The sequence below is a fragment of the Bombina bombina genome, chromosome 3 (genome assembly GCF_027579735.1).
Source record: "Bombina bombina isolate aBomBom1 chromosome 3, aBomBom1.pri, whole genome shotgun sequence".
Lineage (NCBI taxonomy): Eukaryota > Metazoa > Chordata > Amphibia > Anura > Bombinatoridae > Bombina > Bombina bombina.
In genome coordinates, this window is record NC_069501.1 from 441,714,182 (window position 1) to 441,726,790 (window position 12,609).

Here is a 12,609-nt window from a genome sequence, read left to right on the forward strand (position 1 = left end):
TTTGAATTTGGTTCTGGGGGCTCTTCAAGCTCCTCCTTTTGAACCCATGCATTCTTTGGTCGTTATATTACTTTCTTGGAAAGTTTTGTTTCTTTTGGCCATCTCTTCTGCCAGAAGAGTCTCTGAATTATCTACTCTTTTTTGTGAGTCTCCTTTTCTGATTTTGCATCAGGATAAGGCGGTGCTGCGAACTTCTTTTGAATTTTTTACCTAAGGTTGTGAATTCTAACAACATTAGTAGAGAAATTGTGGTTCCTTCATTATGTCCTGATCCTATGAATTCTAAGGAGAAATCATTGCATTCTTTGGATGCTGTTAGAGCTTTGTAATATTATGTTGAAGCTACTAAGTCTTTCCGAAAGACTTCTAGTCTATTTGTCATCTTTTCCGGTTCTAGAAAAGGCCAGAAAGCTTCTGCCATTTCTTTGGCATCTTGGTTGAAATCTTTATTTCATCATGCCTATGTTGAGTCGGGTAACACTCCGCCTCAAAGGATTACAGCTCATTCTACTAGGTCAGTTCTTCTTCCTGGGCGTTTAGGAATGAAGCTTCGGTTGATCAGATTTGCAAAGCAGCAACTTGGTCCTCTTTGCATAACTTTACTAAATTCTACCATTTTGATGTGTTTTCTTCTTTTGAAGCAGTTTTTGGTAGAAACGTACTTCAGGCAGTGTTTTCAGTTTGAATCTTCTGCTTATGTTTTTTCATTAAAATTTTATTCTGGGTGTGGATTATTTTCAGCAGGAATTGGCTGTCTTTATTTTATCCCTCCCTCTCTAGTGACTCTTGCGTGGAAAGATCCACATCTTGGGTAATCATTATCCCATACGTCACTAGCTCATGGACTCTTGCTAATTACATGAAAGAAAACATAATTTATGTAAGAACTTACCTGATAAATTAATTTCTTTCATATTAGCAAGAGTCCATGAGGCCCGCCCTTTTTTGTGGTGGTTTTGATTTTTTTGTATAAAGCACAATTATTCCAATTCCTTATTTTATATGCTTTCGCACTTTTTTCTTATCACCCCACTTCTTGGCTATTCGTTAAACTGAATTGTGGGTGTGGTGAGGGGTGTATTTATAGGCATTTTAAGGTTTGGGAAACTTTGCCCCTCCTGGTAGGAATGTATATCCCATACGTCACTAGCTCATGGACTCTTGCTAATATGAAAGAAATGAATTTATCAGGTAAGTTCTTACATAAATTATGTTTTTGTGTGGCCACCATTATTTTCCAGGACTGCCTTAACCCTCTTGGGCATGGAGTTCACCAGAGCTTCACAGGTTGCCACTGGAGTCCTCTTCCACTCCCCCATGATGACATCACGGAGCTGGTGGATGTTAGAGACCTTGCGCTCCCCCACCTTCCGTTTGAGGATGCCCCACAGATGCTCAAAAGGGTTAAGGCCTGGAGACACGCTTGGCCAGTCCATCACCTTTACCCTCAGCTTCTTTAGCAAGGCAGGGGTCGTTTTGGAGGTGTGTTTGGTTTTGTTATCATGTTGGAATACTGCCCTGCGGCCCAGTCTCCTAAGGGAGGGGATCAAGCTCTGCTTTAGTATGTCACAGTACATGTTGGCATTCATGGTTACCTCAATGAACTGTAGGTCCCCAGAGCAAGCAGCACTCATGCAGACCCAGACCATGACACTCCCACCACCATGCTCTAGGCAAGACAAACTTATCTTTGTTCTCCTCACCTGGTTGCTGCCACACACACTTGACACCATCTGAACCAAATACGTTTATCTTAGTCTCATCAGACCACAGGACATGGTTCCAGCAATCCATGTCCTTAGTCTGCTTTTCTTCAGCAAATTGTTTGCGGGCTTTCTTGTGCATCATCTATAGATGGTGTTATTATTAGTTTAACTGTACTTTTTAATGCATTTTTTATGTATTTTGTGCAACTTTTATGTTTCGTGAAACAGTTAACCAGGGCTCAATCGATCATGTTTACTTTCAACTTGTAATACCAGTGCAAAGCCCCGTGATAAACCCCTTATCGCTCGGGTGCAAATGTTTGCGCTCCACTCATCATCTGGTCCAAAAGTATTGATTCTTAGGACAATTATCCTGACTCGCAACATTTTAAGGTCATGCCAATTAAAATCCGCTCATGCCAGAGAGATAATGTGGTGGGTAGAAATACATCTTCTTCAACAATTGCTGGCTCTGTGTACACATTATTACTTACACCAATATATTATAATAATGTGAAAAGATTCAATTTTTACTCGCTAGATCTCACTGTCCATTTGTGTATTTGTTAAAGGGACACTAAACCCAAACTTTTTCTTTCATGATTCAGGTTGAGAATTCAATTTTAAACAACATTCCAATTTACTTCTATTATCTAATTTGCTTCATTCTTTAGATATTCTTTGTTGAAGAAATAGCAATGCACATGGGTGAGCCAATCACATGAGGCATCTATGTGCAGCCACCAATCAGCCGCTACTGAGCCTATCTAGATATGCTTTTCAGCAAAGGATAGTATGAGAATGAAGCAAATTAGATAATAGAAGTAAATTAGAAAGTTGTTTAAAAGCACATAATCTTTCTAAATCATGAAATAAAAAATGTGGGTTTCATGTCTCTTTTAACTGTCCAACTTTTAATTTTTTTTTGCTGAGAATATTCTTCAGGACTTTCAACTGTATGACAACACATTCACCAAACATGTCTCTTGGGGGGCAGACACTATTTTATTAGGTATATTGCATTTGTTCTGTCTCAACTAAATACATTCAGGCGTAAGTACAGTATAGATTTCATTAGTACTTTTATAAGTGAAAAGTAATTTTTCTCTTCCCATCTTGCAGGCTCTTGAGTCATTAGAACGGCAGCATATGCAGAAGGTGGAGCAACACAGAGTGACAATCAGTGGCAAAGCTGTAGAGGTGATAGTAGTGAAGGGGTCTCATTTTGATTACGTTTTATCGATTCAAACCCTTTACTTTGGTCAGTTACCTTCCGTCTGGTCACTCTCATTGTTTTGCGCCTTGCCTCTCTGTCCTACTCTTTCATCTCTTTCCCTTTTTGACCACTCTATTTTTTTGTTTTCTTTCTAATGGCAGTGAAAGTCCACAAATTCCATTAATAACCTTTGGGAAATACCTCACCTGGCCACTAGGAGGAGGCAAAGACACTCCCAATCAGAGCATTGAATATCCCTCCTACTTTCCCTATCCTACCAGTAGTTCTTTGCCTCGTTCATGGAGGTAGGCAGAGAGAGGTACTCTGCTGAAGATTCTGAATTTATTGTTCTCAATAGATTGTTTTCTGCAAGAGAGGACAGGGGAGTTGTGGAAAGCCATGTAATTCTCTTGGTAGAGTGTATGTTGCATGTTCGCTGTGGATGTCGCAGGTTATTATGCTATCCTCTCTTTTAGTCAAATAGTGTTAGTTACACTGATTTTCCTTTGTGTTACAGGATTTCTTCTTAGGACAGAAGCTGGGTAAGTCCTGATTTTATTATTTTCCCTCTCTAATGGCTTGTTGCCTAATTTGAGAAAGGGTAAGCAATCCGATTGCCAGCAGACTGGTTTATCCGGAGCGGATTTGTACAAAGAGGCTACATTTGGCCTCACCTCCCCCCCCCCCCCCCGCTTCAATCACCAAGCTCCCGCTGGAGGAGCGTGTTCATGACTCTTTCTCTGACAGACAAGAGACGAATGAAGTTAGTTTTAGCTGGTCTAAACCTTCAGTCTCTATCATTCCCTTCAGTGGCTATGTGCATGGAAGTTTTAGGTCTCATGATTGCAGCATCGGACGCAATCCCCTTTGCTCGGTTTAATATGAGACCTCTACAACTTTGCAAGTTGCACCAATGGTGCAGGATTTATACTCCAATATCACAACTGATATACTTAAATCCAAACATTCAACTCTCTCTGACTTGGTGATTGCATCATCACCTTATTGTTCAATGGGCCTCATTTGTTTGTCCTACCTAGACTGTGATCACAACATATGTAAGACTTACAGGTTGGGGAGCTGTCTGGGGGTCTCTGACAGCACAAGAGGTTTGGAAACCTCAAGAGGCGAGGTTACCAATCAATATTTTAGAATATTTTGAGAGTTTTTCAGGCGTGGCCTCTATTGAATAGAGAACTTTACATTAATTTTCAAGCAGACATTATCACAACAGTGGCATATGCCATTTATCAAGGAAAGACTCACAGTCCTTCAGCAATGAAAGAAGTATCTCGGATACTTTCTTGGGCGAAATCCAACTCTTGTCTAATTTCTGCAATCATATCCCAGGTGTAGACAATTGGGAAGCGGATTATCTCAGCCATCAGACTTTACATCCGGGGGAGTGGTCTCTCCATCCAGATGTGTTTTTTCATCTTGTACAGATGTGGGGTCTTCTAGAAATAGATCTGATGGCCTCTCGTCTAAACAAGAAGCTTCCCAGATACCTTTTCAGGTCCAAGGATCCTCAGGCGGAGATGGTGGATGCCTTAGCAGTTCCTTGGTTTTACCATCATGCTTATATTTTTTTTCTGGTTCTTCTTCCAAGGGTGATCTCCAAGATCATAATGGAGCAATCTCATGTGTTTCCGATAGCACCAGCATGGGCTCACAGGTTTTGGTTTGCGGATCTTGTCCGGATGTCCAGCTGCCAGCCTTGTCCACTTCCTTTAAGGCCAGACCTTCTTTCTCAAGGACCGTTTTTTTCCATTAGGATTTTAAATCTCTAAATTTGAAGGCATGGATATTGAACGCATAGTGCTTAGTCATAGAGGTTTCCCTGACTCAGTGATTTCAAGGAAAATTTATCATTGGGTTTGGAAAACCTATATTTCATGGTGCTCCACTCATAATTATTCCTGGCATTCTTTCAGAATTCCTAGGATTTTACAGTTTCTTCAGGATGGTTTGGATAAGGGTTTGACTGCAAATTCTTTGAAAGGACAAATTTCTGCTCTTTCTGTCTTATTTCATAGAAAGATTGCTAAACTTCCTGACATTCACTGTTTTGTTCAGGCTTTGATTCATATCAAACCCGTTATTAAATCTATTTCTCCTCCTTGGAGTCTCAATTTGGTTTTGAAGATTTTGCAGGCTCCTCATTTTGAGCCTATGCATTCTTTGGATATGAAACTGCTTTCTTGGAAAGTGTTATTTCTTTTGGCTATCTCTTCTGCTAGAAGAGTTTCCGAATTGTCTGCTCTCTCTTGTGAGTCTCCTTTTCTGATTTTCCATCAGGATAAGCTGTTTTGTGGACTTCATTTAAATTTTTACCTAAAGTTGTGAATTCTAACATCAATAGGGAAATTGTTGTAACTTCCTTGTGTCCTAATCATAAGAATACTCTTAAAAGTTCTCTACAATCTTTGGATGTGGTAAGAGCTTTGAAATATTATGTTGAGGCTACTAAAGATTTCAGAAAGACTTCTAGTCTATTTGTTATGTTTTCTGGTTCCAGGAAAGGTCAGAAAGCCTCTTTGGCATCCTTGGTTGAAACTTTTGATTCACAAAGCGGGGCAGTCTCCGCCTTAGAGAGTACAGCTCATTCTACTTAGAGGCGGGGCAGTCTCCGCCTTAGAGAGTACAGCTCATTCTACTAGATCAGTTGCCACTTCTTGGGCTTTTAAGAATGAAGCTTCAGTTGATCTAATTTGCAAAGCATCAACTTTGTATTCTTTGCATACTTTTACTACCATTTTGATGTGTTTGCTTCCTCGGAAGCAGCCTTTGGTAGAAAGGTTCTTCAGGCAGTTGTCTCAGTTTGATTCTAATGCCTTTTTGATTTGAGTTTTTTAGAATTTTTTAAAAGAAAACTTAATTATTTTGGATTTCATTTCTCAGTGGATTTAGCTGTTGTTATTTTATCCCTCCCTCTCTAGTGACTCGTGGATTTCCACATCTTGGGTATTATATCACATACGTCACTAGCTCATGGACTCTTGCCACTTACATGAAAGAAATCATAATTTATGTAAGAAATTACCTGATAAATTCATTTCTTTCATAGTGGCAAGAGTCCATGAGACCCACCCTATTTTTTGTGGTTATGATTATTTTGTATTAAGCACTTTATTTTTTCCAATTCCTCTTTTTGTATGCTTTTACTCCTTCTTTTACACCTCACTTCTTGGCTACACGTTAAACTAAGGTATGAGTGAGGTAGGAGGTATATTTATAGGCATTTTGAGGTTTGGGAAACTTTTCCCCCTCCTGGTAGGTTTATCCCATAAGTCACTAGCTCATGGACTCTTGCAACTATGAAAGAAATTGATTTATCAAGTAAGTTGTTACATAAATTATGTTGTTCCATTTTGTCCTTCTCCAAAAAATTTTTTAAAAAGTTTTCTTTTCTAGATAGCTATTTTGAAGTGTGGCATACTGTCCCTAAGGTAGACGTTGCCATCTTCACCCTGGCTAAATGCACTACTATCCCTCTGGAAGATAAGACGTACATCAAGGACCCAATATATGGGAAGTCAGAGGGATATCTGAGAAAGGTCCTTCTGGGAGGTTTGCTTTTCCAACCAGCCGTAGGTATTGCTGATGTAGCTGGGCCTGCCACTTTTTGATGTGACTCATTATCTGAACTAATTTCAGTAGAATCCCCTCTAGAGGATATCCAAGACTGCATTCAGGCCCTAAAGACAGCCAATTCCTTTATTTGTGATGCCATTATTAAAATAATTTGTCTCAGTGCCAAGAACTTCGCTGTACTAGCTAGGAGGGCTCTCTGGGAAAAGTGTTGGTCAGCGGAATTGGTCTCGAAGTCTAGGTTACTATCTTTGGCCTTTTAAGAGATAATCCTTATTTGGCGGGGGCCTGGATTCCGCTGGCGGTAAGCGTGCTTTTCTTCCCCAGGATAAGAAAGCTAGAAGGGACGTCCTATGGGAAGTTTTCGCTTCTTTCGTCCAAACAAGACACAGAGGAGTACTTCAATAGCCAAGTCTGATGCAACGAGGAGTAACTGGAAGCCAAACCCCGGTGTGGAACAAGAACAAACAGGCCAAGAAATTGACGCCAGATCAGCATGAAGGGTCGGCCCCCGGCCTTGTCTCAAGTCAAGTAGGGGGCAGGTTAGCTCTGTTTCAGGAGGTTTGGGCTCAGTCCATTCAGGACCCTTGGGTTCTGGACATCATATATCAGGGATACAAAATAGGTTTCTGTTCTCGCCTTCCAAGTGGCAGGCTCCTTCTATCAAGGATCTTGCGAAAGTCAGGAAAAAAAACAGGCTTCTTACGCTGTGCAGACGATCTGGTATCTATAGGTGTTATTGTCCCCGTGCCACAGGCAGAGGGGGGAAGAGGATTCTATTCAAACCTCTCATCCCATCTTAGACCTGATGTGCCTCAACAAGTTTGTAAGGGTCCATTCTTCTCATGCAGGAAGCTCAGTTCATGACTACTATAGATTTGAAGGACTCATACCTTCATATTCCAATTCACTGAGATCATTACTAGTACCTTCATTTTGTTTTCCTGGACAAGCATTACCAATTTATAGCTCTCCCATTTAGCCTAGCTATGACTCCCAGGATTTTTACAAAAGTATTGAGGGCCATCCTAGCTGTAGTCAGACTACAGGGCATTGCGGTAGCGCCATATTTGGACAACATCTTGGTTCAGGCGACATCTTTACATTTAGCAACATCTCACACAGAGAAGCTTCTCTGGTATCTTGGGATGCATATCTGGAAATTAAACCTAAAAGAGTTATATTACTCCCAACACAAGAGTGAACTTCCTAGGGATCATCAGGTTCTATCAGCATGCATATTTATCTCACAGATCAACGCAAGGAGAAATTTCAGGCTGCCTGCTGTTAACTTTAGTTGAAATTCTTTTTTATTTTGTTCGATTACAACATGTTAAATACATATGTTGCATCATGGTTGTCTCAATGCTAATGACCGGTGTTACATGTCAAGCACAGTTACAGGCCATAAACAAGTTACCATACACTTCAATACCATAGTAACATTAGACTGATTCCGATATGGAATCCAATAGTTGTCACAGCTGTTCTCTTCATCATCTCAACACTGCTTCCCCGCACATCCTTCAGCCAAGCAGTATCGAGCATATATCTACCAAACATGTGCAACCATTTCTGCTATTTACTTTAAAGGGACAGTCAACACCAGAAATGTTGTTGTTTAAAAAGAAAGATAATCCCTTTATTACCCATTCCCCAGTTTTGCATACCCAACACTGTTATAGAAATACACTTTTTACCTTTGTGATTACCTTGTATCTAAGCCTCTGCAAACTACTCCCTTGTTTCAGTTCTTTTGACAGACATGCATTTTAGCCAATCAGTGCTCACTCCAGGGTTACTTCACATACATGAGCTCAATGTTATCTATATGAAACACATGAACGAATGCCCTCTAGTGGTCAAAATTCATTCAGATTAGAGGCAGTCTTCAAGGTCTAAGAAATTAGCATATGAACTGCCTAGGTTTAGCTTTCAACTAAAAATACCAAGAGAAGAGAACAAAGCAAAATTGGTGATAAAAGTAAAATGGAATATTGTTTAAAATTACATTCCCTATTTAAATCATGAAAGTTTTTTTGGACTTGACTGTCCCTTTAAACCACTCCTCGACTTTTGGTGTTTCAATGTATGGAGGTGGTAGGTCTTATGGTTGCTGCTTCGGACGCTATTCCTTTTGCCTGCTTTCATCTGAGATCTCTACAGTTATGTATGCTCAGGCAATGGAATGTGAATCATTCAGACCAGACCTGTCTCAGGTAATATCGGTAATATCTCTCTATCCACAGACGAGAAATTATCTCTCCTGGTTGCTGTCTCAGGAACCCATTCTCCAGGGCATGTGCTTCCTGCACCCTTCCTGGGAAATTTTAACAGACGAGAGTTTGACAGGGTGGGGTGCTTTTGTGGGATTCTGAGAACTCCAAGAACCTAGCAACCAGAAGAAGCGATTCTACCTATCAACATTCTAGTGCTGAGGGCCATCTTCAATGCTCTTCTGTCATGGCACCAGTTACATTCTGTCAGTTATAGTCGATTTCAATCAGTCAACATCACTACCATGGCCTATGTTAATCACCAGTGCGGAAGTCTTAGCTTTCTGGCAATGCTTGGAGTGTCTTGTATTTTGCAATGAGTGGAGACATACCAATGCCAAATATCAGCCATCCACATTCCAAGTGTGGAGAAGCGTTTTTTTTTTTTTTGAGCAAGCAGGCTCTTCTCTCCGGGTAATGGTCTCTAAATAAAGAGGTTTTCTTTCATGTAATTGGCAAGAGTCCATGAGCTAGTGACGTGTGGGATATACAATCCTACCAGGAGGGGCAAAGTTTCCCAAACCTCCAAAATGCCTATAAATATACCCCTCACCAGACCCACAATTTAGTTTTACAAACTTTGCCTCCTATGGAGGTGGTGAAGTAAGTTTGTGCTTGATTTCTTCTATAAGCGCTTCTAAGCATTTTGTAGCCCAATGTTTGTCAGATGGATGTGAAGGGAGTATCGCATATTGATGTTATGGTTTTCCTCGCGGGAAATCTTTTCAAAACTCTGTTATCGGTCGTAGGGATTCATCTCCTACCTCCCTTTTAAGATCGACAATATACTCTTATATACGACCGATGTTTTTCTTATTTAAGACACTTGCAGCTATGGTTTGGCGCTTTATGTATTAAAGTTTTAAATATATGTATTTTACTTATATTTGCCATGAGTCAGGTCTATGTATATTTCCTTTTGCAGACTGTCAGTTTCAGTTTGGGAAGCATGTTTAGGAAGTTATTTGTCTTACCTGGGGTATAGTCCTTTTTTTCAAATTGACTGTTTTTTCTTTCTCGGGCAAAATTAGGCTCGCAAGTGCGCAAAATGCTGTTATTTATTGTGTCATTCTTGGCGCAAGAATTTTTTTGGTGCAAAGGTACGTCTTTGATGACGCAAGTTCGTAATTTCTGGCAACTTAGTTGAAGCCAGGTTTTCCTTGCATGAGGTTGCGTCTTTTATGACCCGAGTTGCATCATTTCCGGATGTTATTGGCGCCAGAAAATTTTAAACTTCCTTTTGCGTCGTGTATCATACTTGGCGCCAAAAAAAAATCTTTATTTTTCACCCCACTTCCTATATGCCTCTTTCCTTCTATATACTCAGAGGGCCATGCTATTTGCATTTTTTCCCATTCCTGAAACTGCCATATAAGGAAATTCTAAATTTTGCTTTAATGTTGTTTTTTCTTTTACATTTTGCAAGATGTCTCAATCTGATCCTGTCTCAGAAGCAACTGTTGGAACCCTGCTGTCTGATCACAGTTCTACCAAAGCTAAGTGTATCTATTGTAAGTTAGCTGCAATTATATCTACAGCTGTAGTATGTAACAGTTGCCATGATAAGCTCAAGGGTATCGAATAGGACTCGGAGTAAGACCTCCTGTGAGAAGATTCTTTCTCACGTTCCAGCAAATCCGGTGAAGGCTCAGGCTTTTCTGAAGTGTGTTTCAGATCTAGAGCTTTCAGGTATAATAATACCAGTTCTGTTTCAGGAACAGAGTCTGGGGTTTTATTCGAATCTATTTATTGTCCCAAAGAAAGAAAATGTATTCAGGCCAGTTCTGGATCTGAAGTTTTTTAATTGTTTTGTAAGAGTCCCAACTTTCAAGATGGTGACTATAAGGACTATTTCTTTCATGTAATTAGCAAGAGTCCATGAGCTAGTGACGTATGGGATATACATTCCTACCAGGAGGGGCAAAGTTTCCCAAACCTCAAAATGCCTATAAATACACCCCTCACCACACCCACAAATCAGTTTTACAAACTTTGCCTCCTATGGAGGTGGTGAAGTAAGTTTGTGCTAGATTCTACGTTGATATGCGCTCCGCAGCAGGTTGGAGCCCGGTTTTCCTCTCAGCGTGCAGTGAATGTCAGAGGGATGTGAGGAGAGTATTGCCTATTTGAATGCAGTGATCTCCTTCTACGGGGTCTATTTCATAGGTTCTCTGTTATCGGTCGTAGAGATTCATCTCTTACCTCCCTTTTCAGATCGACAATATACTCTTATATATACCATTTCCTCTACTGATTCTCGTTTCAGTACTGGTTTGGTTTTCTACTACATGTAGATGAGTGTCCTGGGGTAAGTAAGTCTTATTTTCTGTGACACTCTAAGCTATGGTTGGGCACTTTTTTATAAAGTTCTAAATATATGTATTCAAACATTTATTTGCCTTGACTCAGGATGTTCAACATTCCTTATTTCAGACAGTCAGTTTCATATTTGGGATAATGCATATGAATAAATCATTTTTTCTTACCTTAAAAATTTGACTTTTCCCTGTGGGCTGTTAGGCTCGCGGGGGCTGAAAATGCTTCATTTTATTGCGTCATTCTTGGCGCTGACTTTTTTGGCGCAAATTTTTTTTCTGTTTCCGGCGTCATACGTGTCGCCGGAAGTTGCGTCATTTTTGAAGTTTTTTTGTGCCAAAGGTGTCGGCGTTCCGGATGTGGCGTCATTTTGGCGCCAAAAGCATTTAGGCGCCAAATAATGTGGGCGTCTTTTTTGGCGCTTAAAAAATATGGGCGTCACTATTGTCTCCACATTATTTAAGTCTCATTATTTTGTGCTTCTGGTTGCTAGAAGCTTGTTCTATGGCATTTTTTTTCCCATTCCTGAAACTGTCATTTAAGGAATTTGATCAATTTTGCTTTATATGTTGTTTTTTCTATTACATATTGCAAGATGTCCCACGTTGAAGCTGAGTCAGAAGATACTTCTGGAAAATCACTGCCTGGGGCTGGATCTACCAAAGCTAAGTGTATCTGCTGTAAACTTTTGGTATCTGTTCCTCCAGCTGTTGTTTGTACTGTTTGTCATGACAAACTTGCTAATGCAGATAATATTTCCTTTAGTACTGTTACATTACCTGTTGCTGTTCCGTCAACATCTAATACTCAGAGTGTTCCTGATGACATAAGAGATTTTGTTTCTAAATCCATTAAGAAGGCTATGTCTGTTATTCCTCCTTCTAGTAAACGTAAAAAGTCTTTTAAAACTTCTAATTTTTCAGATGAATTTTTAAATGAACATCATCATTCTGATACTGATATTGGTTCTTCTGATTCAGAGGATTCTGTCTCAGAGGTTGATGCTGATAAATCTTCATATTTATTTAAAATGGAATTTATTCGTTCTTTACTTAAAGAAGTCCTAATTGCATTAGAAATTGAGGATTCTAGTCTTCTTGATACTAAATCTAAACGTTTAGATAAGGTTTTTAAATCTCCTGTAGTTATTCCAGAAGTTTTTCCTGTCCCTGGTGCTATTTCTGAAGTAATTTCCAGGGAATGGAATAATTTCCTTCAGACCAGTTCTGGATCTAAAAATATTGAATCGTTATGTAAGGATACCAACATTCAAAATGGTAACTGTAAGGACTATCCTGCCTTTTGTTCAGCAAGAGCATTATATGTCCACAATAGATTTACAGGATGCATATCTGCATATTCCGATTCATCCAGATCACTATCAGTTTCTGAGATTCTCTTTCCTAGACAAGCATTACCAGTTTGTGGCTCTACCGTTTGGCCTAGCTACAGCCCCAAGAATTTTTACAAAGGTTCTCGGTGCCCTTCTGTCTGTAATCAGAGA

At 39.8% G+C, this 12,609-nt stretch overlaps 1 protein-coding gene across 1 annotated transcript in view; it reads left to right on the forward strand.

Moving 5' to 3' along the window:
• Nucleotides 1–12,609, forward strand: part of LOC128653403 (centrosomal protein of 164 kDa-like) — a 262,023-nt gene that overhangs the window by 79,179 nt on the left and 170,235 nt on the right. Inside the window, exon 18 of the mRNA XM_053706655.1 lies at nt 2,829–2,906. Coding sequence (XP_053562630.1) covers nt 2,829–2,906 — 78 coding nt within the window. The remainder of the gene's footprint in view (nt 1–2,828; nt 2,907–12,609) is intronic.